General features: G+C 46.9%; 1 protein-coding gene across 13 annotated transcripts in view; it reads right to left on the reverse strand.

Moving 5' to 3' along the window:
• nrcama (neuronal cell adhesion molecule a) overlaps positions 1-26749 on the reverse strand; it is a 403020-nt gene that overhangs the window by 74846 nt on the left and 301425 nt on the right. For all 13 annotated transcript variants that reach the window (XM_070900654.1, XM_070900650.1, XM_070900653.1 and 10 more), the window contains 3 exons: positions 16096-16262; positions 15095-15242; positions 12642-12766 (listed from right to left, as the gene is read on the reverse strand). In XM_070900654.1, the coding sequence (XP_070756755.1) occupies positions 12642-12766; positions 15095-15242; positions 16096-16262 (440 nt within the window). The remainder of the gene's footprint in view (positions 1-12641; positions 12767-15094; positions 15243-16095; positions 16263-26749) is intronic.

A 26749-nucleotide genomic window follows, 5' to 3' on the forward strand; every position in this document is an offset into this window, starting at 1 on the left:
ATCGCACCTCCTCATTCATCCAGAGACACCCGACAGGCCCCCAATCAGAACACCTAACTGAAATGGCTGCAGTGTCTTTGCCTCCACCGACACCAGCCAGTCCAATTCATATATCGATCACTCTTTGCGTGAAAATTAACTTTGACATCAGTCCTAAATGTGACTTTCACAAGTTTGAACCTGTCATGATTTCGTTTGGAGTTGTGATCTGGCCTGACTTTTGCTACACTGATTATTAGGAACGATGTCAAGGCATCGGAGGGAGTGCAGACGAGATTTGCTGGAATGGTACCAGTGATGGGGGACTTCAGTTACGTGGATAGACTAGTGAAGCGAGGATTGTTACCCTTGGAGCAGAGAAGGTTAAAGGGAGATTTTATAGGTGTTCAAAATAATCAAGGGTACAGATAGAGTAAATGAAGAGAAATTGACAAGAGGGTCGGTTACCCGAGGACACAGATTTAAGGTAATTGGACAAAGAAATAGAGAGGAGAGGAAGAAACATTCTTTTTGCACAGTGAATTGATGTGATCTGTAATGCAACTTTCAAAAGTGAATGGAATAAATATTTGAAAAGGAAGAATTTTTATGGGAAAGAACAGGGGCTTAGCACTAATTGCTCTTTCAAAGAGCTGGTACAGGTACAATGGGCTGAATGGTCTCCTTTTGAGTGGTATGATTCGATGGTTAGTATCCTAAGAGTTGCTCGAAGATCATCTGACTCCTAAATAATGACTACCTATTGAGTGACCTGATGCAGGTTTATTTGGCTTAGTTTAATAAAGCGGACAAAAAGCATAACTCCTCTAATGAATATACGCTGCTTCCTGCCCTTCTACCCAGGTTTACGCTGAATCCCGATAGCTTTGTGTTTCATTCCTAGCCTTTCCTGGTGAACTTTACCAAAAGAAAGTGGCGGTACACCATGTGACAGGGCTTCCCACAGTCCTCTTGGGTTGTCACTTCCTCAAAGGTCGAGGAGATTGGTCAGTGAGGATTGTCCCTGTTTGAATCCATGTTGTTACCTAGGTTATTGCTGTACAGGTGGTCCTCAATTTTACTACTCATCAACTGCATTAGTTTACACAGAATGGAAGGAAGGCTAAGGGGTCTGAACTTACCTGTGTTTGTTCTGTTATCCTTTTTTAATACAGGTTACACGTTAGCTTGTGTCCAATTGTCTGGTTTTCAGTGACTCCCCAATAATAATGACCTCACAAAGCTCCTCACTTGTCTGTCTTAACACTCTGGGATAAATACTATCTATCCCTGGGGATTTATTTGTTTTGAGCCAGATTAGTCTGTCTGGGAACTTGACCCCCTTAGCCGTAAGGGCCATAGATAACTCCCTCTTGAATATATCCAATGAACTGGCATCAACAACTCTCTGTGGCAGAGAATTCCATAGGTTAACAACTCTCTGAGTGAAGAAGTTTCTCCTCATCTCAGTCCTAAATGGCCTACCCCTTATCCTTCGACTATGTCCCCTGGTTCTGGACTTCCCCAACATTGGAAACATTCTTCCCGCATCTAACCTGTCCAGTCCCGTCAGAATCTTATACGTTTCTATGAGATCCCCTCTCACCCTTCTAAACTCCAGTGAATAAAGGCCGAGTTGATCCAGTCTCTCCTCATATGACAGTCCAGCCATCCCTGGAATCAGTCTGGTGAACTTTGCTGCACTCCCTCAATGCAAAATCGTCCTTCCTCAGATTAGGAGACCAAAACTGTGCACAATATTCCAGGTGAGGCCTCACTAAGGCCCTGTGCTTAAACAAAGGGGACTACAGTGGGATGAGGGCAGAGTTGGCTAAAGTAGACTGGAAACACAGACTAAACGGTGGCACAATTGAGGAACAGTGGAGGACTTTTAAGGAGCTCTTTCATAGTGCTCAACAAAAATATATTCCAGTGAAAAAGAAGGGCGGTAAGAGAAGGGATAACCAGCCGTGGATAACCAAGGAAATAAAGGAGAGTATCAAATTAAAAACCAATGCGTATAAGGTGGCCAAGGTTAGTGGGAAACTAGAAGATTGGGAACATTTTAAACAACAGCAAAGAATGACTAAGAAAGCAATGAAGAAAGGAAAGATAGATTACGAAGGTAAATTTGCGCAAAACATAAAAACAGATAGTAAAAGCTTTTACAGATATATAAAACGGAAAAGAGTGACTAAAGTGAATGTTGGTCCCTTAGAAGATGAGAAGGGGGATTTAATAATGGGAAATGTGGAAATGGCTGAGACCTTAAATAATTATTTTGCTTCGGTCTTCACAGTGGAAGACACAAAAACTATGCCAAAAATTGCTGGTCACAGGAATGTGGGAAGGGAGGACCTTGAGACAATCACTATCACTAGGGGGGTAGTGCTGGACAGGCTAATGAGACTCAAGGTAGATAACTCCCCTGGTCCTGATGAAATGTATCCCAGGGTATTAAAAGAGATGGCGGAAGTTATAGCAGATGCATTCGTTAAAATCTATCAAAATTCTCTGGACTCTGGGGAGGTACCAGCGGATTGGAAAGCAGCTAATGTAACGCCTCGGTTTAAAAAAGGGGGCAGACAAAAGGCAGGTAACTATAGGCCAGTTAGTTTAACATCTGTAGTGGGAAAAATGCTTGAAGCTATCATTAAGGAAGAAATAGCGGGACATCTAGATAGGAATAGTGCAATCAAGCATACGCAACATGGATTCATGAAGGGGAAATCATGTTTAACTAATTTGCTGGAATTCTTTGAGGATATAACGAGCATGGTGGATAGAGGTGTACCGATGGATGTGGTGTATTTAGATTTCCAAAAGGCATTCGATAAGGTGCCACACAAAATGTTACTGCAGAAGATAAAGGTACACGGAGTCAGAGGAAATATATTAGCATGGATAGAGAATTGGCTGGCTAACAGAAAGCAGAGAGTCGGGATAAATGGGTCCTTTTCGGGTTGGAAATCGGTGGTTAGTGGTGTGCCACAGGGTTCGGTGTTGGGACCACAACTGTTTACAATATACATAGATGACCTGGAAGAGGGGACAGAGTGTAGTGTAACAAAATATGCAGATGACACAAAGATTAGTGGGAAAGCGGGGTGTGTAGGGGAAACACAGAGGTTGCAAAGAGATTTAGATAGGTTAAGCGAATGGGCTAAGGTTTGGCAGATGGAATACAATGTCGGAAAGTGTGAGGTCATCCACCTTGGGGAAAAAAAACAGTAAAAGGGAATATTATTTGAATGGGGAGAAATTACAACATGCTGCAGTGCAGAGGGACCTGGGGGTCCTTGTGCATGAATCCAAAAAGTTAGTTTGCAGGTGCAGCAGGTAATCAGGAAGGCGAATGGAATGTTGGCCTTCATTGCGAGAGGGATGGAGTACAAAAGCATGGAGGTCCTGCTGTAACTGTATAGGGTATTGGTGAGGCCGCACCTAGAGTACTGCGTGCAGTTTTGGTCACCTTACTTAAGGAAGGATATACTAGCTTTGGAGGGGGTACAGAGATGATTCACTCGGCTGATTCCGGAGATGAGGGGGTTACCTTATGATGATAGATTGAGTAGACTGGGTCTTTACTCGTTGGAGTTCAGAAGGATGAGGGGTGATCTTATAGAAACATTTAAAATAATGAAAGGGATAGACAAGATCGAGGCAGAGAGGTTGTTCCACTGGTCGGGGAAACTAGAACTAGGGGGCACAGCCTCAAAATACGGGGGAGCCAATTTAAAACCGAGTTGAGAAGGAATTTCTTCTCCCAGAGGGTTGTGAATCTGTGGAATTCTCTGCCCAAGGAAGCAGTTGAGGCTAGTTCATTGAATGTATTCAAGTCACAGATAGATAGATTTTTAACCAATAAGGGAATTAAGGGTTACGGGGAGCGGGCGGGTAAGTGGAGCTGAGTCCACGGCCAGATCAGCTATGATCTTGTTGAATGGCGGAGCAGGCTCGAGGGGCTAGATGGCCTACTCCTGTTCCTAATTCTTATGTTCTTATGTTCTTATGTTCTGTACAACTGCAGTAAGACTTCCCTGCTCCTATACTCAAATCCCCTAGCTATGAAGGCCAACATACCATTTGCCTTCTTCACCTCCTGCTGCACCTGCATGCCCACTTTCAGTGACTGATGAATCATGACACCCAGGTCTCGTTGCACCTCCCCTTTTCCTAATCTGCCACCATCCAGATAATATTTTGCCTTCGTGTTTTTGCCCCCAAAATGGATAACCTCACATTTATCCACATTATACTGCATCTGCCATGCATTTGCCCACTCACCTAACCTATCCAAATCAACCTGCAGCCTCTTAGCGTCCTCCTCACAGCTCACACCGCCACCCAGTTTAGTGTCATCCACAAACTTGGAGATATTACACTCAATTCCTTCATCTAAATCATCAATGTATATTGTAAAGAGCTGGGGTTCCAGCACTGAGCCCTGTGGCACTCCACTAGTCACTGCCTGCCATTCTGAAAAGGACCCGTTTATCCCGACTCTCTGCTTCCTGTCTGCCAACCAGTTCTCTATCCACATCAGTACATTACCCCCAATACCATGTACTTTAATTTTGCACACCAATCTCTTGTGCGGGACCTTGTCAAAAGCCTTTTGAAAGTCCAAATACACCACATCCACTGGTTCTCCCTTGTCCACTCTGCCAGTTACATCCTCAAAAAATTCCAGAAGATTCATCAAGCATGATTTCCCTTTCATAAATCCATGCTGACTTGGTCCGATCCTGTCACTGCTTTCCAAATGCGCTGCTGTGACATCCTTAATGATTGATTCCAACATTTTCCCCACTACCGATGTCTGGCTAACCGGTCTATAATTACGCATTTTCTCTCTCCCTCCTTTTTTAAAAAGTGCGGTTACATTAGCTACCCTCCAATCCATAGGAACTGATCCAGATTCTATAGAAAGTTGGAAAATGACCATCAATGCATCCACTATTTCTAGGGCCACTTCCTTAAGTACTCTGGGATGCAGACTATCAGGTCCTGGGAATTTATCGGCCTTCCATCCCATCAATTTCCCTAACACAATTTCTTGACTAATAAGGATTTCTTTCAGTTCCTCCTTCTCGCTAGACCCTCACTACCCTAGTATTTCTGAAAAGTTATTTGTGTCTTCCTTAATGAAGACAGAACCAAAATATTTGTTCAATTGGTATGCCATTTCTTTGTTCCCCATTATAAATTCACCTGATTCTGACTGCAAGGGACCTACATTTGTCTTCACTAATCTTTCTCATTTCACATATCTATTGAAGCTTTTGCAGTCAGTTTTTATGTTCCCTGCAAGCTTCCTCTCATACTCTATTTTCCCCCTCCTAGTTAAATCCTTTGTCCTTCTCTGCTGAATTCTAAATTTTTCCCTGTCCTCAGGTTTGCTGCTTTTTCTAGCCAATTTATATGCCTCTTCCTTGGTTTTAACACTATCCCTAATTTCCCTTGTTAGCCACGGTTGAGCCACCTTCCCCGTTTGATTTTTACGCCAGACAGGGATGTACAATTGTTGAAGTTCATCCATGTGATCTTTAAATGTCTGCCATTGCCTATCCACCGTCAGCCCTTTAAGTATCATTTGCCAGTCTATCCTAGCCAATTCACATCTCATACCATCAAAGTTACCTTTCTTTAATTTCAGGACTCTAGTCTCTGAGTTACTGTGTCACTCTCCACCTTAATGAAGAATTCTACCATATTATGGTCACTCTTCCCTAAGGGGCCTCGCACAACAAGATTGCTAATTAATCCTCTCTCATTATACAACACTCAGTCTAGGATGGCCAGCTCTCTAGTTGGCTCCTCGACATATTGGTCTAGAAAACCATCCCTTATACACTCCAGGAAATCCTCCTCCACCGTATTGCTACCAGTTTAGTTCGCCCAATCTATATGTAGATTAAAGTCACACATGATAACTGCGGTACCTTTATTGCACGCATCCCTAATTTCCTGTTTGATGCCATCCCGAACCTCACTACTACTGTTTGGTGGTCAGTACACAACTCCCACTAACGTTTTCTGCCCTTTGGTGTTCTGCAGCTCTACCCATACAGATTCCACATCATCCAAGCTAATTTCCTTCCTTACGATTGCGTTAATCTGCTCTTTAACCAGCAATGCTACCCCACCTCCTTTTCCTTTCTGTCTATCCTTCCTGAATATTGAATACCCCTGGATGTTGAGTTCCCAGCCTTGGTCACCCTGGAGCCATGTCTCCGTAATCCCAATTACATCATATCTGTTAACAGCTATCTGCGCAGTTAATTCATCGACCTTATTATGAATGCTCCTCGCATTGAGACACAGAACCTTCAGGCTTGTTTTTTAACACTCTTTGTCCTTTTAGAATTATGTTGTACTGTGGCCCTTTTTGATTTTTGCCTTTGATTTCTCTGCCCTCCAATTTTCCTTATCTCCTTTTTGCTTCTGCCCCCATTTTACTTCCTTCTGTCTCCCTGCATATATTCCCATCCCCCTGCCATATTAGTTTAAACCCTCCCCAACAGCACTCTAAGGAGAACAACCCCAGATTCTATCCACATAACTCAAGTCCCTCATTCCTGGAACCATTCGTGTAAATCTTTTCTGCACCCTCTCCAAGGCTTTCACGTCCTTCCTAAAGTGCACTGCCCAGAATTGGGCACAATGCTCCAGTTGAGGCCGAACCAATGTCTTATAAAGGTTCATCATAACTTCCTTGCTTTTGTATTCTTTATGAAGCCCAGAATCCTGTATGATTTTTTAACCACTTTCTCAACCTGCCCTGCCACCTTCAACTATTTGTGCAAATATTCATCCCTTTAGATTTGTAGTGAAGTTGGTTGAGGGATAAATACGGGCAGGACTCTCCTACTTTTCTTCAAATAGTGCCATGAGATCTTTTACGCCTACCCGCGAGAGCAGATGGGGCTTGGGTTTAATGTCTCATCTGAAAGACAGCACCTCCGACAGTACAGCACTCCGTCTGTACTGCACTGAGGTGTCAGTGTAGATGATGTGCTCAAGTCTCTAGAGTGGGGCTTGAACCCACAACCTTCTGACTCAGAGGTGAGGATGCTACCCACTGAGGCACAGCTGACAAGAAAGTTGTCATGACAGAATTGGAAAATAGCAATTTTCTCAAGCAGCAGAGAACACATAGTTGCACCAAAGATCCTCTGATCATCATTAGCAATTCACCTACCTTCAGTGTGAGACTAATGATAACAGAAGCGATAGTTCAGCAGCGAGAGCCTGCGTGCATGCAGTTATAGCGAGGGATGGAAAACGGTTCAATATGGACCTTCACACCATTTAATGTAAACTGTGTTTCACAACAACACCACATACCAGAGAGATCAGATCCATCCCAAAACTGCGGGGTCTTAGAGAGCTCAACTACAGGGTCTCTGATGGCATTGCTCATGGATTTAAACAAATGCAAGTGGAGCAGGTAAATAGATAACATGTTTCAAAACGCTGAATATTTTTCCAAAAGTTGCATTTTTGTGAGTGCAAAATTAGAGTCAATCAGCAATTTTCTTGCTCTATGAACTCATCAAACACACTCAAAGTCCAGACACACACTCCCGAAATACCCGTGTTCCTGCACCCGACACAACCACCAACGCTCCCACACCACCCCGGACACGCCCCCACACCGCCCCGGACACGCCCCCACACCGCACCGGACACACCACCCCGGACACACACCCACACCACCCCGGACACGCCACCCCGGAAACGCCCCCACACCGCCCCGGACACGCCCCACACCGCCCCGGACACACCCCCACACCCCAGACAAGCCCCCGCACCCCAGACACGCCCCCGCACTCCAGACACGCCCCCGCACCCCAGACACGCCCCCACACCCCAGACACGCCCCCACACCCCAGACACGCCCCCACACACACCCCCGACACACCCCAGAAACGCCCCGGACACGCCCCCACACCCCAGATACACCCTAGACACGTCCCATAACCAAGACATGCCCCAGACGCGCTCCCACACCCCATCACCCTCTCACACATCAGACACACTCACAGTCCAGACACTCACGTCAGGCCCTATGGATAAACTACTGTTTCAGACACTCCCGAGCTCTGATAATGTTGCTGTGTTTCCAATAATGAGGAATTCTTGCCCAAGTGTTTTAAACTTCCTGTGAGCAATATTTACCCATGACACCAGATATTAGTCCCGCCGCATGCCAAATCCCCAGTGTGACTATAAAGATTGCGTGCACCAAAAGTACGAATTCACCTCAAGAAGTCATAGCAAAAAAACAGAAAGGCTGGAACAGCCGCATCTGGAAGTGTGGGCGAGGTGGTGATTTGGGGGAGAGACCCTGCAAGAGAACTGCTTTCCTCACAGCTTTCAATGGAGAAGAATCGCTCAGTGGAACCTCCATCACCAGCCAGAATGGAGGGGACCTTAGTGGTGGACAAGCTGGCACGTGACTGACCACCCTCCACAGTCTGATGCCGGCTGCAGCAAAGCCCTTGGCGTGGGATTGGAGATTGAAGACAGAACCAATCACAAAAGAATCCTCATGTAGCTTTGAGTGACTAAAAAAAACATGACTTACAAAGCTATCCATGTCTCCCACACGGCTTTGTCCTGCACCAATTCTGGTAATGGATGTTCCACAGTTTGTGAAAACACAGACTATCCCAAGAAGGTGAATGAAGCACAGTACAAATCTATCTACATTTAACACAGGGGGGAGTGAAATAAACTTAGCTAACTTTTGGAAAAGAAAAACCCCAAAGCAATCGGCACAAGGTACACCAAATGTTGTTCATGATATGGCGAGTTAATGCTACATATAAAGAGCAGTGTAAGCATCGCCCTCCACAATGCTTCAGCTCAGGTGGGCAATGGATAGAAACATGAAACTGGTGAACATGCTACATCACTGCTGGAAATGAAGGTACGTGAGCTAAAACAAATGGAAGAGTGAAGTGCGTTGAAACAAACACTTGTTAGTTTACCGTGAGGGCTAGCTGGAGTTGAGGGACGGGCTGGAAATAAAGAGCAAGGTTAGGGTTTAGTTGTAGCTAACACAGGTAAAACAGTCACATTTTTCAGCTGGTAACATATCAATAAAAGGCTTGGAAAAAATTGCATTTACACAGTACCTTATTCACATCTCTCAAAAACATCCCAGAATGGTTTCCGCACAATGCATTACCTTGTGGTACAGTGACTGTGGTCACCGAGACAAGCATGCAAGACATTTTGCACACATCAGAACTCTTCAACTGAGCAAGGAGATGATCGCCCAGTCTATCTGCTTTTATTGATGGTGTTGGCTGAGCTACGACTGTTGGCCAGGACATCAGATGCAAGGATTGGACCTCTGACATGCCATTTGCTCCCTCAGCACTGCACTGGATTGTCAGCTCAGATTGTTGAGCTCAGTCACATTCACTGTACTGGTTGTGAGATACTGCTTTCAGAGAAACAACCTTTGCCCACAGCATTCTCTTTTAAGGGCCTCCCTTTTTCAACAGGGGGAAACATCCGACCGCTGGGGTGACAACTTTTGCCAAGTCCCAACCTAGACAGGGGCTTGGCATTGATTGGGTCAAGGGCAGAGAGTCAGATACATGCCCGAGTGCATTTGTCAAAACTGCAGTGATCAAATACAACCCTTCGTCAGCTGGCTTTCAGTTGTAAAATGAATGAGCTGCCTATCCTCAAATCTGAATCAAAACCCATTGTCCATGTGATTGATTCGTCATTCTGTGGCCCCTAACGGCAATTACACTGGTCAAGTCCTCGAAGCAAAGAGAGAGTCATCTCAGCCTAGTCTGGACAAGAGCTCCAATGTGCAAAACGGGAGGCTCAAGGGGAAGGAAATAGTCATGAATAAAGAATACTTGTTCTTCTGAAATATTAGTTGAAGTTGGTCATTAAAAGATATTTTTGCTTAAGGATTTATGTTGTAAATGACCAGAGCCCTGAAGTAACTGCATGTGATATGAGTGGAGCAATGCTTAATGCCTTTGGGACTACTTATTCTACTTTTTATTTGAAGGGAGGTATTAGCTCCTTACAGTTGCGCATACAAATAGTGTCCCCCCCAAGCTTAGATTTCGTATTTTAAATTGGTAAAATATAGAGCGGTTTCCCCACCCCCCACACCCCACCGCCCCAAAATATAATGACCACTGTGCACCAGGAGATTTATTACAGCCCTGAAAATGAGAAGAAGTTAGGAAAGGATGCCAGTGGCTGAAAAATAACTTCAAAGGTCAGGCCCAGATATTTCACTCGCTTTCCAAAGGCAAAACAACTGTGACCTCACCAAAATCACTCACCCCCCCCACTACCCTTATTTAAGAGGGGATATGGTTGCATCGGAGGCAGTTCAGAGAAGGTTCACAAGGTTGATTCCTGAGATGAAGGGGTTGTCTTATGAAGAAAGATTGAGCAGGTTGAGCCTATTGGAGTTTAGAATAATGAGAGCTGATCTTGCTGAAATGTATCAGATTCTGAGAGGGCTAGACAGGGTAGATGCAGAGAGGATGTTTCCCCTCGTGGGAGAATCTAGAACTAGGGGGCATAGTTTCAGAATAAGGGGTCACCCATTTAAAATGGAGATGAGGAGGAATTTTTTCTCTCAGAGGGTCGTGAATCTTTGGAATTCTCTGCCCCAGAGAGCTGTGGAGGCTGGGTCATTGAATATATTTAAGGTGGAAATAGATAGATTTTTGAATGATAAAGGAGTCATGGGTTATAGGGAACAGGCAGAGAAGTGGGGTTGAGGCCAAGATCAGATCAGCCATGATCTTATCTTATTGAATGGCGGAGCAAGCTCGATGGGCCAAATGGCCTACTCCTGTTCCTATTTCTTATGTTCTTATGTAACCCCACCTCCAAAAACGTTCACAACTTTTACTGTCATATAAATGAACTATCAATTCAAACGTTACACAGGAAATCATAAGCACAACAGACCTGAATTAGTTCAGTTGGGAATGTTTTGTGCCCCATATCTCTGCTCTGTGGACGCATAATGGACACTACTTGCTGGATATATATAATGTGAAGGCTTGAATATATTCCATATCCCATGATGGGAATTCCCTTCAGGCTAGAACTATAGTTCAGTCATTATTGTCAAAGGGACAGTCATTCATCATCGACTTGTTGTTTTCGTCTCCTCACCTGGAGAGGATTACTTAAAAGCACGTCCTCAGAGCAAGGATTGAGGGTATGTGTCCCACGACCCACTACTCCTGCCTAAGCCATGTCCGAAAGTCGATCCCTTGCCCTGTCTAACCCGTGAGTTCTTATAGATGGGGTTGAGAACTTTTTACATCAGAAGTGATGGTACTCCACTAAAAGCTAGAGTGAGGAGCCCTACACATCAGTACGATCTCACGTTTATTTTGAGCTAGCTGCTCCCTGCGACCTCCCTGTCCCTCACCCAACACCCGATAAATGGCTGACTGACACTTGCTGTCAGACATCCCAATGAAATAAGGCCCCTTGGGTGAAGTACTGGAGGTCATCTGATGCCCAAGGAATCATACCCCTGGAATGAGTCAATGGGAGAGAACACACATGATGTAACAGTTTGGGGGTGGATGTAAATCGCTGATATGTGCCAGTCACAACAGCAAGTTTCCGTATTGCTCCAGACAAGCGATTTATAGAAGAATTACTCATTACAGATCGAACGTATTGCAGGAACCATTATTTTAAAATGCTGGGAAACCTGGGTACGAAGAATGAACCTTCCACCCAAGTGCCTGGCCTTTATTGAGCTCCACTGCACTGCGGTTGGCACCCATTTTCCTCACTGAATTTCCCGGTGTTAGCTCGGAGGTAACTTTGTGCCGGACGGTGGTGCACTGAGCCTCAAAGTGCGCCGTGTGGCAGAAAATGAAAACAGGTCCAGTAATACTTTCCGGCAATCCGGCAATCCGGCAATCAGGAAATCTTTGGGAAGCATCTAAATTGTGTAAAAAAGTGCTTGGAGCACCAATGATCAGTAAATGAACACCGATTAAAAAAAAACAGGGCTCCCCTTACTTTGAGAAGCATTCAGGTCACCTTATTAAACTAATGATACTGCAATTTGTTTGCCAATTTGGCAGGAGAGCTGCGGGGCACCAAACAGGCGTCTTGGTGCAGTTCTCCGGAAAGTGGCCTCAAGGTTGGGGTGGGACGGTCCCTAGCAAGAGTTGTGGGGGGAAGGGGGGGGGGGGGTGGCGGGGAAGAGGACAGTGATTGGGAGGATGGGGGACCCGGTGCAGCAGTGACCCAGATCATTGTTGTGGGCCCTGGAGAAACACTGCGCAGGTTCCGAGCAGTTCAGACCTGAAATCGGGGTTCTATTTATGTCACCGGACCCTGATTTCCACATTAAATGGGGCCTATCGCCTGAAACAGGCAGGCGCTTTGGACACCCAGCAGTAGGCCCCTTTCAAAATGGGGCCTGCTGGATCGCGGCTGTTACCGGGCCAACCCCATTTTGAGGCCATTACCAGCCCCGCTAATGCCAGGCAAGGGCAGTGAAATAAGACAAGATATTTATCAACAATGCGAAGTACTGTGAACTCCCATCTTTTTGAACCACAGGCTATTCGCGGTCTAAAGACACAAGAGGGGAAAAGAGAACCAAAAAAGAAAAGGCACCTTACCTAGGACAGTAAGATCAGCCGTTGCAGAGTTAGTGTCCAAGGTCGTGTTCACCACGCACGTGTAGGAACCTTGGTCTTCCTCAGATACGTCAAGAATAGTCAAGACATCGCCGGATGCCTGGTGCCTGAAATTGGGACCATGGTTTCGTTATTAACTTGCCTGCTCTCACCACAGATACTGCCTCCAGCCGTTTCTGGTTTTGTTTCAGGTTTCCAGCATTTTCTTCAACTTAGTGCTCATTTCCAATTCGGAGGAATTGTGGGAGGAAGAGGAAAGAGATTTTTCCTGTCCCTGCTGCCCCATTTGCGTCGAAAGCCAGGGGGTAGCGGGATCGCAATATGAGGGGGCATCGGACCCGTTCTGATTTACGGGCGGGCCTTGATCCCAGCAACCGGTGGTCCTGCCGGAGACCATCTGAAGCCTCATCGGGATTCGATAATTGGGATCAGTTGATAAACCTACATCGCCCCCCTTCTCTGCCCCCTTCCACCCCTCCCTCCCCGCCACACAACCCCTCCCCCCCCCACCACCCCGAACCCGCCATCCTATTTTTATCTCTGCATCCTGGACTACCCATAGTTCCTACTCCAAACCACCAATCACGGGTGGCAGAAGCAGCCATTTTGAGCTTCCAGTTAAGGGATTGTCAGCTGCAGCCTGGGAAGGCTGGATGCAGGTTTGGGAAGCTATTTTTCTGCAGTCATTTGCAGGTTTTGAGGGTTAAAGTCCTTCACAATTAACGTCCTTGCTGCTGTAGGTGCTGTCTGAATTAGATTCCTTTTCAGGACTGGTGTTTCCTTTCACCCAGACATTCCAACCTTTAAAGTGCTTCTTCACGCTTATCAAAATTCCAAGACCCCCCCCCAAAAAACCCCCAGCCTCCCACACCCTCTACCCCCCAACTCCCCCTCCACACCCTCTAACCCCAACCCCTCCCCCCCACTCTGTCTAACTCCAACCCCTCCCCCCCACTCCATCTAACCCCAACTCCTCCCCCCCACTCCCTCTACCCCAACCCCTCCCCCCACTCCTGCTACACCCAACCCCTCCCCCCACTCCTGCTACACCCAACCCCTCCCCCCCACTCCCTCTACCCCTAACCTCTCCCCCCCACTCCCTCTACCCCAACCCCTCCCCCCACTCCTGCTACACCCAACCCCTCCCCCCACGCCCAACCCCTCCCCACCAACCCCTCCCCCCCCACTCCCTCTACCCCCAACCCCTCCCCCCCACTCCCTCTATCCCAACCCCTCCCCCCACTCCTGCTACACCCAACCCCTCCCCCCACTCCTGCTACACCCAACTCCTCCCCCAACCCCTCCCCCCCCACTCCCTCTATCCCAACCCCTCCCCCCACTCCTGCTACACCCAACCCCTCCCCCCCACTCCCTCTACCCCCCAATCTCCATGATTGCGTCGACAACAGACCCAGGGATAAGGTGAGGAAACCCCCCAAGTGGTGGAGAGCTTTGGGAACCAGAGGTCTTGTCTCAAATTACTCAGATTGCACCCCAAAATGTTTTGCGGCTTTGTTTCCTTGGTTACTGAATGGTGGTAAATACGTGTTAAGTAAATATATGAATGTGCAGTACATTTACATGTGTTGTGTGAGCGTATGGAAGGCACTTTCTACCACCCGCACCTGTGGCTAGTCAGCAAATTCTATTGGACAACAAAGCTCAATAAATCAGACACTGGCGCTTGCGCTCTCTAGTGGGGAATGGCAGGAAGAGCAGGTCAGATATGAAAACACAATGGACCAAAAATCGCAGTCCCTACAGGCGTGTACGATGTGCACACGCATCCGTAGAGGCCTCGCAAATACCAATTCTCAGCGTGCAGGAGATTTGGGCTATTTGCCCAACTCTTGCCCAGCGAATGTCCTTCAAACTCTTACACCTAGTAAAAGCTGACGTAAGGCCGGCTTTTACCAGCATAAGAGTTTTAAAATATAGAAAAATTAAATGTTATCAACAATTTTTTTATTGAAAATCCAGTCCATTAAGGTATGTTTATTTTTACCCCATTAAAGCACTTTTTTTTAAATTTCAAAAAAATACATTTTTGTCCAAAACATTTAATTAAATTCAATTTCAATTCATTTTAAATATATGAAGTGTTTTTCTTATTTCTTTAAAATGTTTGTGTTTTGGGAGTATCCCCATTCATAGAAATGATGATCCCAACTCCCCATTACTGTGATTGGGGATACGCCATTTTCATTGGTTGGTCCAGGCCCATGCGATCCCAGGATGTCCATACGCTCCTGGAATACGCAGGCCTATACGCTGAGCTGCACGTGGAGGCCTCGTAGCGCAAGTGTTCGTTCCTCCGGGACCACCAGGTACATTGGTAAATATTTTTGTGCCCACGGGAAGCCTTCGACCGCAATTTCAGGGCCAATAAAGGCCCCAATAACAGTCTTGTTTTTGCTGCTAGAAATCGATAGTACCTGCTATCGTCGGGCAGCTCCTCGTTATTCTTCAGCCATATAATTGTTGGAGAGAGCGTTGGGTCGTGCTTCACCTTGCACTCGAACACGGCCGTGCCAAACGTCTGCACAGACTGATAATGCGGCTGTTTAATGATGGTCGTCGGATCTGGAAATTCAACATGTTCATGATGGTCAACATAAAATAAACAAATAAAGGTTTCTTGAAAATATATTGGCCCAGAAATCCCAGCCTCCCCGGGTCTGTACGGAGTGTATACGGACCCGGGAAGGCATCGCAAATGCCGGTTTTCGGCGCACAATATGCACGCGCTGAAAAACGGCTTTTCCGATCTGTCACCTTTCTGACAAATCCTCCGTATCTCGGCAGCCAGGACGTTTGCCAGGGCAAGATTGCGGTATTTACCCATATCTTGCCCAGCGGATGTCCTGAAAACTCTTGCGCCTGATAAAAGCAGGCACATAGCCTACTGTTACAGGCGTAAGAGTTTTAAAACACACAAAAACATAATAAAATAACATTTTTAAAACACATTTTATTGTTAAAAAACCCTTCCCACTATGGTCAGTTTATTTTAAATTATAATTTAAAAATCTTTTTTTTTTTTTAAATCGGGAAAAAATCTATTTTTTATGACATAAATAACTTTAAATTAAATTAATGTTAAATATGTGGTGTATTTTTTCTATTATTTTATTAGTGTTTTGGGTGTTTGGGGGGGATTTCTCAATCATAATAATGGGAACTCCAACTTAACGGAGTTCCCATTATTATGAATGAGAACATACTTTACCTGATTGGCTGCCCACAGCCATGTGACTGCAACTCCAGCCCTGCACATATCCTGACGTGCACGCGTTCTGACGCGCAGTCAGTGGAGGCCTCAGGACTGGGATCTCTCGTGGGCGCAGCAGGTTTTGGTAAGTGCGCATCTTTTTTCCCTTATTTAGCCGATCCGAGCGGGATTTCTAGGCCAATGTGACGACAAAAAGGAGCTCACCTTTGACCTGCAGAAAGGCTTGGTTTTGGATGACGCCAATGGTATTGGTTGCTATACAGGTGTAAGTGCCACTATCGTTCTTCTGTGAGAAGGCAATTTCCAAAGTGCCGTTGTCATGGAAAACATAAGAATCGCCGTGAAGGACACTGCCTTGGTCGTCCTTGAACCTGGGATTGAGCAAATTCACAGTAACTTCACTGGCAACAGTCTTGGTCTCTTTATTTAAGGAGGAATAAACTTTCATTGGAGGCAGCTCAAAGAAGGTTCACGAGGTTGATTCCTGAGATGAAGGGTAAAGACTTAGGAAGAAAGGTTGAGCAGGTTGGGCCTGTACTCATTGGAGTTTAGAAGAATGAGAGGTGATCTTTTTGAAATGTATAGGATTCTGAGGGGGCTTGACAGGGTAGAAGCAGAGAGGATGTTTCCCCTCGTAGGGGAATCTAGAAGTAGGGGGCATAGTTTCAGAATAAGGGGGTCACACATTTAAAACAGAAATGAAAAGGAATTTCTTCTCTCAGAGAGTCGTGAATCTTTGGAATTCTCTACCCCAGAGAGCTATGGAGGCTGGGTCATTGAATATATTTAAGGCGGAGAAAGACAGATTTTTGAACTACAGGGAAGTTATGGGGAGCGGGCGGGGAAAATGGAGATAAGGCCAAGATCAGGTCAGCCATGATCTTATTGAATGGCGGAGCAGGCTCGAGGGTCCAAATGGCCTACTCCTGCTCCTATTTCTTGTGTTCTTATGTAACACACATTTTGCTCCTCAAATATCAGAAAGAATTAAGAAGTTAGTTCAGACCTGGGGTCTAAAACCAATAAACTCTCTTGCACAAAAAACAAGCAGGCATTGACCTCAGGATGAAGGAGATAAGGGAAGTGGGTAAAGTTGTAAAGCTGCAGGATAATAAAGCCAAATTCAAAGGAGTCACCCTGGGTAAGAAAACGTGTGCAAATACTGAAGGCCAATTAACAGAATTCTAGCAATTGCTAATGATTGAACAAAAGATCAGGTGTAGGAATAGCAGACTGAAGGCCAACGGACAGGAGGGAGTTACCATAATAGAACCAGCTATGGGAAACAGCAGGGGGTGATGGGAAAGGATGAAAAGACTTAATTGATCAAGATAAGGTTTACACACGGTAAAAGAGACTTGGCAATAACTCTTGGAGGCAAGAGACAGGTTGTGATAACAGCAGAATAGAAACATAGAAACATAGAAAATTAGTGCAGGAGTAGGCCATTCGGCCGTTCGAGCTTGCACCTCCATTCAATAAGATCATGGCTGATCATTCCCTCAGTACCCCTTTCCTGCTTTCTCTCCATACCCCTTGATCCCTTTAGCAGTAAGGGCCATATCTAACTCCCTCTTGAATATATCCAATGAACTGGCATCAACAACTCTCTGCGGCAGGGAATTCCACAGGTTAACAATTCTCTGAGTGAAGAAGTTTCTCCTCATCTCAGTCCTAAATGGCCTACCTTTTATCCTAAGACTATGTCCCCTGGTTCTGGACCTCCCCAACATCGGGAACATTCTTCTCACATCTAACCTGTCCAGTCCCATCAGAATCTTATACGTTTCTATGAGATCCCTTCTCATCCTTCTAAACTCCAGTGAATAAAGGCCGAGTTGATCCAGTCTCTCCTCATATGACAGTCCAGCCATCCCGGGAATTAGTCTGGTAAACCTTCGTTGCACTCTCTCAATAGCAAAAACGTCCTTCCTCAGATTAGGAGACCAAAACTGAACACAATATTCCAGGTGAGGCCTCACTAAGGCCCTGTACAACTGCAGTAAGACCTTCCTGGTCCTATACTCAAATCCCCTAACTATGAAGGCCAACATACCATTTGTCTTCTTCACCGCCTGTTGTACCTGCATGCCAACCTTCAATGACTGATGAACCATGACACCCAGGTCTCATTGCACCTCCCCTTTTCCTAATCTGCCGCCATTCAGATAATATTCTGCCTTCGTGTTTTGCCCTTAAAATGGATAAACTTACATTTATCCACGTTATACTGCATCTGCCATGCATTTGCCCACTCACCTAACCTGTCCAAGTCACCCTGCAGCCTCTTAGCATCCCCCTCACAGCTCACACCGCCACCCAGTTTAGTGTCATCTGCAAACTTGGAGATATTACACTCAATTCCTTCATCTAAATCGTTAATGCATATTGTAAAGAGCTGGGGTCCCAGCACTGAGCAATGATGCACTCCACTAGTCATTGGCTGCCATTCTGAAAAGGACCCATTTATCCCGACTCTCTGCTTCCTGTCTGCCAACCAGTTCTCTATCCACGTCAGTACATTACCCCCAATACCATGCGCTTTGACTTTGGACACCAATCTCTGCGGGACCTTGTCAAAAGCCTTTTGAAAGTTCAAATACACCATATCCACTGGATCTCCCTTGTCCACTCTGCTAGTTACATCCTCAAAAAATTTCAGAAGATTTGTCAAGCCTGATTTCCCTTTCATAAATCCATGCTGACTTGGACCAATCCTGTCACTGCTTTCCAAATGCACTGCTATTTCATCATTAATGATTGATTCCAACATTTTTCCCACTACTGATGTCAGGTTAACCGGTCTATAATTACTCGTTTTCTCTCTCCCTCCTTTTTTAAAAAGTGGTGTTACATTAGCTACCCTCCAGTCCATAGGAACTGATCGAGAGTCGATACACTGTTGGAAAATGATCACCAATGCATCCATTATTTCTAGGGCCACTTCCTTAAATACTCTGGGATGCAGACTATCAGGCCCCGGGGATTTATCGGCCTTCAATCCCATCAATTTCCCTAACACAATTTCCCGCCTAATAAGGATATCCCTCAGTTCCTCCTTCTCACTCGACCCACTGTCCCCTAGTACATTCGGAAGGTTATTTGTGTCTTCCTTCGTGAAGACAGAACCAAAGTATTTGTTCAATTTGTCTGCCATTTCTTTGTTCCCCATTATAAATTCACCTGAATCCGACTGCAAGGGACCTACATTTGTCTTCACTAATCTTTTTCTCTTTACATATTTATAGAAGCTTTTGCAGTCAGTTTTTATGTTCCCTGCAAGCTTCCTCTCGTAATCTATTTTTCCCCTCTTAATTAAACCCTTAGTCCTCCTCTGTTGAATTCTAAATTTCTCCCAGTCCTCAGGTTTGTTACTTTTTCTAGCCAATTTATATGCCTCTTCCTTGGTTTTAACACAATTTCTCTTGTTAGCCACGGGTGAGCCATCTTCCCCGTTTTATTTTTACTCCAGACAGGGATGTACAATTGCTGAAGTTCATCCATGTGATCGTTAAATGTTTGCCATTGCTTAAGTATCCTTGGCCAGTCTATTCTAGCCAATTCACGCCTCATACCATCGAAGTTACCTTTCCTTAAGTTCAGAACCCTAGTTTCCGAATTAACTGTGTCACTCTCCATCTTAATAAAGAATTCTACCATATTATGGTCACTCTTCCCCAAAGGGCTTCGCACAACCAGATTGCTAATTAGTCCCTTCTCATTACACATCACCCAGTCTAGGATGGCCAGCTCTCTAATTGGTTCTTTGACACGTTGGTCGAGAAAACCATCCCTAATACACTCCAGGAAATCCTCCTCCAACGCATTACTACCAGTTTGGTTAGCCCAATCAATATGCAGATTAAAGTCTCTGTACTTCTTGTAAAAACAAGCAGGCAATTAATAGCAACACACATGGTTAACTGAGAGAAAAAAGGGTATAAAGATAGACAAGTTCGGACAGTCCAGAGCGAGAACTTAGGAGCCACACTCAGCAGACGTAGGTACCAGGGGAGAGACCCTTGAAAGAACAGTGTCAGGACCGGATTGATCACCCGGGGACGTATTGGGTAACTATAGAGTATAAGTAGTGAGTCTTGTACTTTTTCTGTATTAAACAAACATTAACGGTACTGCCATATTTAACTCAAGAACTGTCGCAGGCAACTATTAGTCACACGATTAGCAAAATTGCCATTTGTGCGACAAGGCAGTTCAAAGAAGGTTCACGAGGTTGATTCCTGAAATGAAGGGGTTGACTTATGAAGAAAGGTTGAGCAGGTTGGGCCTATACTCACTGGAGTTTAGAAGAATGAGAGGTGATCTTATTGAAACATATAGGATGCTGAGGGGGCTTGACAGGGTAGATGCTGAGACGATGTTTCCCCTTGTGGGCAATCTAGAACTAGGGGGCATAGTTTCAGAATAAGGGGTTACACATTTAAAACGGAAATGAAGAGGAATTTCTTCTCTCAGAGGGTCGGGAATCTTTGTAATTCTCTACCCGAGAGAGCTGTGGAGGCTGGGTCATTGAATATATTTAAGGTGGAAATAGACAGATTTTTGAACTACAGGGGAGTCAAGGGTTATGGGGAGCGGACAGAGAAGTGAAGTTGAGACCAAGATCAGATCAGCCATGATCTTATTGAATGGTCAAGCAGGCTTGAAGGGCCATATGGCCTACTCCTGCTCCTATTTCTTGTGTTCTTATGTAACACATATTTTGCCCCTCACTGCTCGCCTCTAACCACTTCCTCTCTTTACATCCTAACTTTTCGAATCGCCCTCCAGTTTGTCACCTCGCCAGCGCTCCTCTGAACTTTGCTCTCTCGTTTCCCCCAGCAGGTTAGAATCACAGAATTGTACAGCGCAGAAGGAGGCCATTCGGCCCATTGGGCCAGTGCCGGCTCTTTGAACGAGCAATCTGATTAGTCCCACTCCCCTGCTCTTTCCCCACAGCCCTGCAAGTGGTTTTCTTTTCAAATAGAGATCCAATTCCATTTTGAAAGTCAATACTGAATCTGCTTCCACCACACTTTCAGATCACAACAACTCGCTGCGTAGGAGAAATTCTCCTCCTGTCCCCTCCAGTTCTTTGGCCATTGACCATAAATCTGTCGCCTGGTTATCGAGCCTGCTTTCAGCAGAAAGCTCCTTCCCATCTACTCTGTTAAAGCAATTCATAATTTTGACCACCTCCATCAACTCTCCCCCAAACTCCTCCTCCTCATTTTCAAAGTTCTCCGTGGCCTCACCTTGCCCTACCTCAGTGATCACCTCCTCCCTTATATCCCACACACTCTTCCCAACATGAGGCTTTCCACTGACCACTCGTGATGATCCACCGCTGGTTCGGCCACTACCAGTCCTGACATTTGGGATTCGTTGTCAATTTCTCTCCCTACTTTAAAAAACCTCAAAACCTTTCCTATTGATCCTGCCTGGGACCCTTTAATCCATGTTTCCCATCCTACTCAGCATCCTATGTTTTGTCTTCCTAGCATCAATCCCTGTGAGGCACCTTCCTCACACGAAGAGCACTTCTGATCTGTAACTTCGTACTCGGCTCCACATACACCAACTGAGGCACCTCCTCGTCCTCACTGCAGTCACACGACGTTGAGATCATCAAATTCATCTGGTACTCGGATTCATTCTTTCCAGGACAGTAGATCTATGGAATTCATTACTTCCATCACCCTTCCAGTCATCCTGTCATCCTGCAATCTGCAGGCTTTTAAACTCCGACTTGGCTTCAAACAATTCCGACTTCATCGAATTACCTCACCGTCTGCCCTAATCTTCCTAAACTCGGCATTGTCTTTCTTCGAGGTTTAACAATACTTGCGACTCTTGATTATCCGCACACGGATGCAACAGGAAACCGTTGTAACGGCATTTAAAATTCCGTGTGTGCGCACTGCTGCAGCCGCTGTCTCTCACGGCCGCCGGTGACGTCGGAGTCCTTTTGACCCGGGAAGGCATCTCCTCCTCGAGGCCACCTGCATGCATGCTGGCAATGTCCGTACTTAACTGCCTTGTTACTGTTTGTAGCTGACTGCACAGTAGTTATTCATTGAAGTTTTAACTTTATAATGGAAACTCGCTCTAACGGAGAAATCGTTTACCCGGCATAGCCCAATCCCCGAGGGACCCGGATAATCGAGAGTTGCCTGTAATTAAAAATAAAACTGCCTCAATTTTCCCTCCACTCTTCCTTTCCTCGTGCAATCCAAAGGGTTTTTAATGCGACACTTAACCATTCATGCTCACTCTTGGACCTACCTGACCTTTTTCCTTCCCTTCCATTGTGTTCTGCACAATGCACCCGAGCTCTTCGCTGAGATTTCTCAATTTTTAAAAAAGACTGAACTATCGACATTCCCCCTCAGCTTCTTCAAAATTGAACAGAAACTGGAAGTTCTTGGATTCCCTTAAACCCAAGCTCAAACCACATTGTAGAATTCCACTGAACCCACATTTTAGATCACTGGTGTACAGACGTTTAGTGATAGCACTGTTTGCCATCTTCAGGCCACGAATAGGATTGCAGCCATAACATTTTGGTGCTGCATTTTGGTAGGGAGAATGAGGAGAGACAATATAAACTAAATGGCACAATTTTAAACGAGGTGCAGGAACAGAGTGACCTGGGTGTGTACGTACATAAATCTTTGAAGGTGGCAGAGCAAGTTAAGAAGACAATTGTTTAAAAAAAACATTCAGGATCCTAGGCTTTACAAACAGAGACATGGAGTACAATGCAAGGAAGTTATGGGAAACCTTTATAAATCACAGGTTGGTCCGCATATTGTGTCCAATTCTGGGCACCACACTTTAGGAAGCGTGCCTTAGAGAGGGTGCAGAAGAGATTTACTAAAATGGTGCCAGGAATGAGGGGCTCCAGTTACGTGGAGAGACTGGAGAAGCTGGGGTTGTTCTCTTTAGAGCAGAGAAGACTAAGGGGAGATTTAACATGAGGGGTTTTGGTGGAGTAAATAAGGAGAAAGTGGTTCCTGTGGCCGAAGGGTCAGTAACCAGAGGACGCAGATAATCAAGATGAGGAGAAAGCGAGCTGTTACGATCTGGAATGCATTGCCTGAAAGGGTGGTGGAAGCAGATTCAATAATAACTTTGAAACGCGAAAAGGGGTAATATTTTCAGGGTTTTGGGGAAAGGACAGAGCAGTGGGATGAATTGGATAGCTCATTCAAAGAGGCAGCACAGGGACAACGAACACCTGCCAGAAAACTGCTGCCAACAGAAAAATAATAAATAAAAAGAAAACAGATACTTCAAAAGAAAGAAAGACTTGGATTTATATAGCACCTTTCACGACCACTGGACGTCTCAAAGCGCTTTACAGCCAATGAAGTACTTTTGAAGTGTGGTCACTGTTGTCAACCATAGCTTCTCCAAACTGAAGCACTTTTTCTCACAGCTTTCAACTTTTTCAAGGCAGTGGTTGCTGGGACTGCTGTTACACAGTTCGTTGCCCAAGTGCCTTCCTTCATGTGTCAACTTAGACAGCAAGTCACACCTGCCTATTCCACTGTAGATGGTATTGTTGCCGATCCCAGTCTGGCCACATCGTGCACTTTCTAGCAGATATCATTGTACTACCACCAGGAGAGGACACCCTTGGTGATTCTTCTCCCCCTCCCTAGCTCAGGGACAACAGGTTCAAATGCAACACCGCAGACAGAGACTCCAGTGATACAAGTTAGCTCAGAACTGAGGTCTGAACTGGGGTCCTTCCAGTCATGATGGTTCAACACCATACCAGCCAGTGCATTAACCTCATCGCTGTCAGGAGAGCTCCACACCTCTGAATCTGACACAAGTGAACTTCTGTTGTTGGTAAAAATCTGTGAGTGCAACTCTCAGATACACAGGTACAACCTGTCAACATTTTAAAAAAAAGGTAAGCATTTAACTTTTTATTTCATGTGTGGTGAAGTGTGCATGTGTGACAGTGTGTGCAGTTACTGTATGTGTGAGACCATGTGGTGTGTGACAGTGCGATGTGTGACCGTGCGATGTGTGAAGTGTGGTGTGACCATGCAGTGTGTGATCATGCGGTGTGTGATAGCGGTGCGTGACCATGTGGTGTGTGACCGTGTGGTGTGTGACCGTGTAGTGTGTGACGGCAGTGTGTGACCGTGCACGGTGTGACCGTGCGGGGTGTGACCGTGCGGTGTGTGACTGTGCGGTGTGCGACCATTCGGTGTGTGACCATGTGGTGTGTGACCGTGTGGTGTGTGATGGCGGTGTGTGACCATGCACGGTGTGACTGTGTGGTGTGTGACCGTGCAGTGTGTGATAGGGTGTGTGACCGTGCACTGTGTGACTGTGTGGTGTGTGACCGTGCGGTGTGTGACAGAGGTGTGTCACCATGCAGTGTGTCACCATGCGGTGTGTCACCATGCAGTGTGTGACGGCGGTGTGTGAGTGTGCACTGTGACGTGCGGTGTGTGATGTGCGGTGTGTCACCGTGCGGGGTGTGACCGTGCGGGGTGTGATGTGTGATGTGTGATGTATGACGTGTGAAGTGTGGTGTGACCGTTCGGTGTGTGACCGTGTGGTGTGACCGTGCAGTGTGTGACCGTCCTGTGTGTGACCGTGCGGTGTGTAATGTGCATTGTGTGATGTGCAGTGTGTGACGGCGGTGTGTGACGTGCGGTGTGTGATGTGCGGTGTGTGATGTGCGGTGTGTGATGTATGACGTGTGAAGTGTGGTATGACCGTGCGGTGTGTGACCGTGCGGTGTGTGACCATGCGATGTGTAATCATGCGGTGTGTGACGTGCGATGTGTGGTGTGTGAAGTGTGGTGTGACCGCGTGATGTGTGACCGCGTGATGTGTGACCGTGCGGTGTGTGACGTGCAGTATGTGACGTGCGGTGTGTGACGTGTGAAATGTGGTGTGACCATGCGGTATGTGACTGTGCAGTATGTGACCGTGCGGGGTGTGACGGCGCTGTCTGATCATGCGCTGTCTGACCATGCACTGTGTGACCGTGTGGTGTGTGACCGTGCGTGGTTTGACCGTGCGGTGTGAGACATCCGGTGTGTGACGTGCGGTGTGTGACGTGCGGTGTGTGACCGTTCGGTGTGCGACGTGCAGTGTGTGACGTGCAGTGTGTGACGGCGGTGCGTGATGGCGGTGCGTGATGTATGACGTGTGAAGTGTGGTGTGACCATGCGGTGCGTGATGGCGGTGCGTGATGTATGACGTGTGAAGTGTGGTGTGACCATGCGGTGTGTGACTGTGCAGTACTTGGCCGTGTGGTGCGTGACGGCGGTGTGTGACCGTGTGGTGTGTTACCATGCGGTGTGTCAACGTACGGTGTGTGACGGCGGTGTGTGAGCGTGCACTGTGACATGCGGTGTGTGACGTGCGGTGTGTGACCGTGTGGTGTGTGATGTGCAGTGTGTCACCGTTCGGTGTGTGATGTACGGTGTGTGACCGTGTGGTGTGTGATGTGCGGTGTGTCACCGTTCGGTGTGTGATGTATGGTGTGTGACCGTGTGGTGTGTGATGTGCGGTGTGTCACCGTTCGGTGTGTGACCGAGTGGTGTGTGACTAAGCAGTATGTGACCGGTGCGCTGTGTGACCGTGTGCTGTGTGACCATGCGCTGTGTGACCGTGCGCTGTGTGACCGTACTGGGTGTGACCGTGTGGTGTGTGATGTGTGAAGTGTGGCGTGACCGTTCGGTGTGTGACCGTTCGGTGTGTGATGTGCGGTGTGTGATCGTTCGGTGTGTTCCCGTGTGGTGTGACCGTGTGGTGTGTGACTTGCGGTGTGTGACTGTGCGGCGTGTGACTTGCGGTGTGACCGTGCGGTGTGTGACCGTGCGGTGTGTGACGTGCAGTGTGTGACGTGCAGTGTGTGACGTGCAGTGTGTAATCGTGCGGTGTGTGACTGGCGGTGTGTGACGTGCGGTGTGTGACGTGCGGTGTGTGACGTGCGGTGTGTGACTTGCGGTGTGTGACTTGCGGTGTGTGACTTGCGGTGTGTGACGTGCGGTGCGTGATGGCGGTGCGTGATGTATGACGTGTGAAGTGTGGTGTGACCGTGCGGTGTGTGACTGTGTGGCACGTGATCGTGCGGTGTGTGACGGCGGTGTGTGACCATGCAGTGTGTGAGCGTTCGGTGTGTGATGTGCGGTGTGACCGTGCGGTGTGTGATGTGCAGTGTGTAATCGTGCGGTGTGTGGCTTTCGGTGTGTGACGTGCAGTGTGTGATGTGCGGTGTGACCGTGCGGTGTGTGACGTGCAGTGTGTAATCGTGCGGTGTGTGGCTTTCGGTGTGTGATGTGCGGTGTGTGACGTGCAGTGTGTGACGGCGGTGTGTGATGGCGGTGTGTGATGTATGATGTGTGAAGTGTGGTGTAACCATGCGGTATGTGACTGTGCAGTACGTGACCGTGCGGTGTGTGACGGCGCTGTCTGATCATGCGCGGTCTGACCATGCACTGTGTGACCGTGTGGTGTGTGATGGCGGTGTGTGACCGTGCGGTGTGTGACGGCGGTATGTGACCCTGCGGTGTGTGACCATGCAGTGTGTGAGCGTTCGGTGTGTGATGTGCGGTGTGACCGTGCGGTGTGACCGTGCGGTGTGTGACGTGCAGTGTGTAATCGTGCGGTGTGTGGCTTTCGGTGTGTGACGTGCGGTGTGTGACCGTTCGGTGTGTGACGTGCAGTGTGTGATGTGCGGTGCGTGACGTGCGGTGCGTGACGGCGGTGCGTGATGGCGGTGTGTGATGTATGATGTGTGAAGTGTGGTGTGACCATGCGGTATGTGACTGTGCAGTACGTGACCGTGCGGTGTGTGACGGCGCTGTCTGATCATGCG

The sequence above is a fragment of the Pristiophorus japonicus genome, chromosome 15, assembly GCF_044704955.1.
Source record: "Pristiophorus japonicus isolate sPriJap1 chromosome 15, sPriJap1.hap1, whole genome shotgun sequence".
NCBI classification, from domain to species: domain Eukaryota; kingdom Metazoa; phylum Chordata; class Chondrichthyes; family Pristiophoridae; genus Pristiophorus; species Pristiophorus japonicus.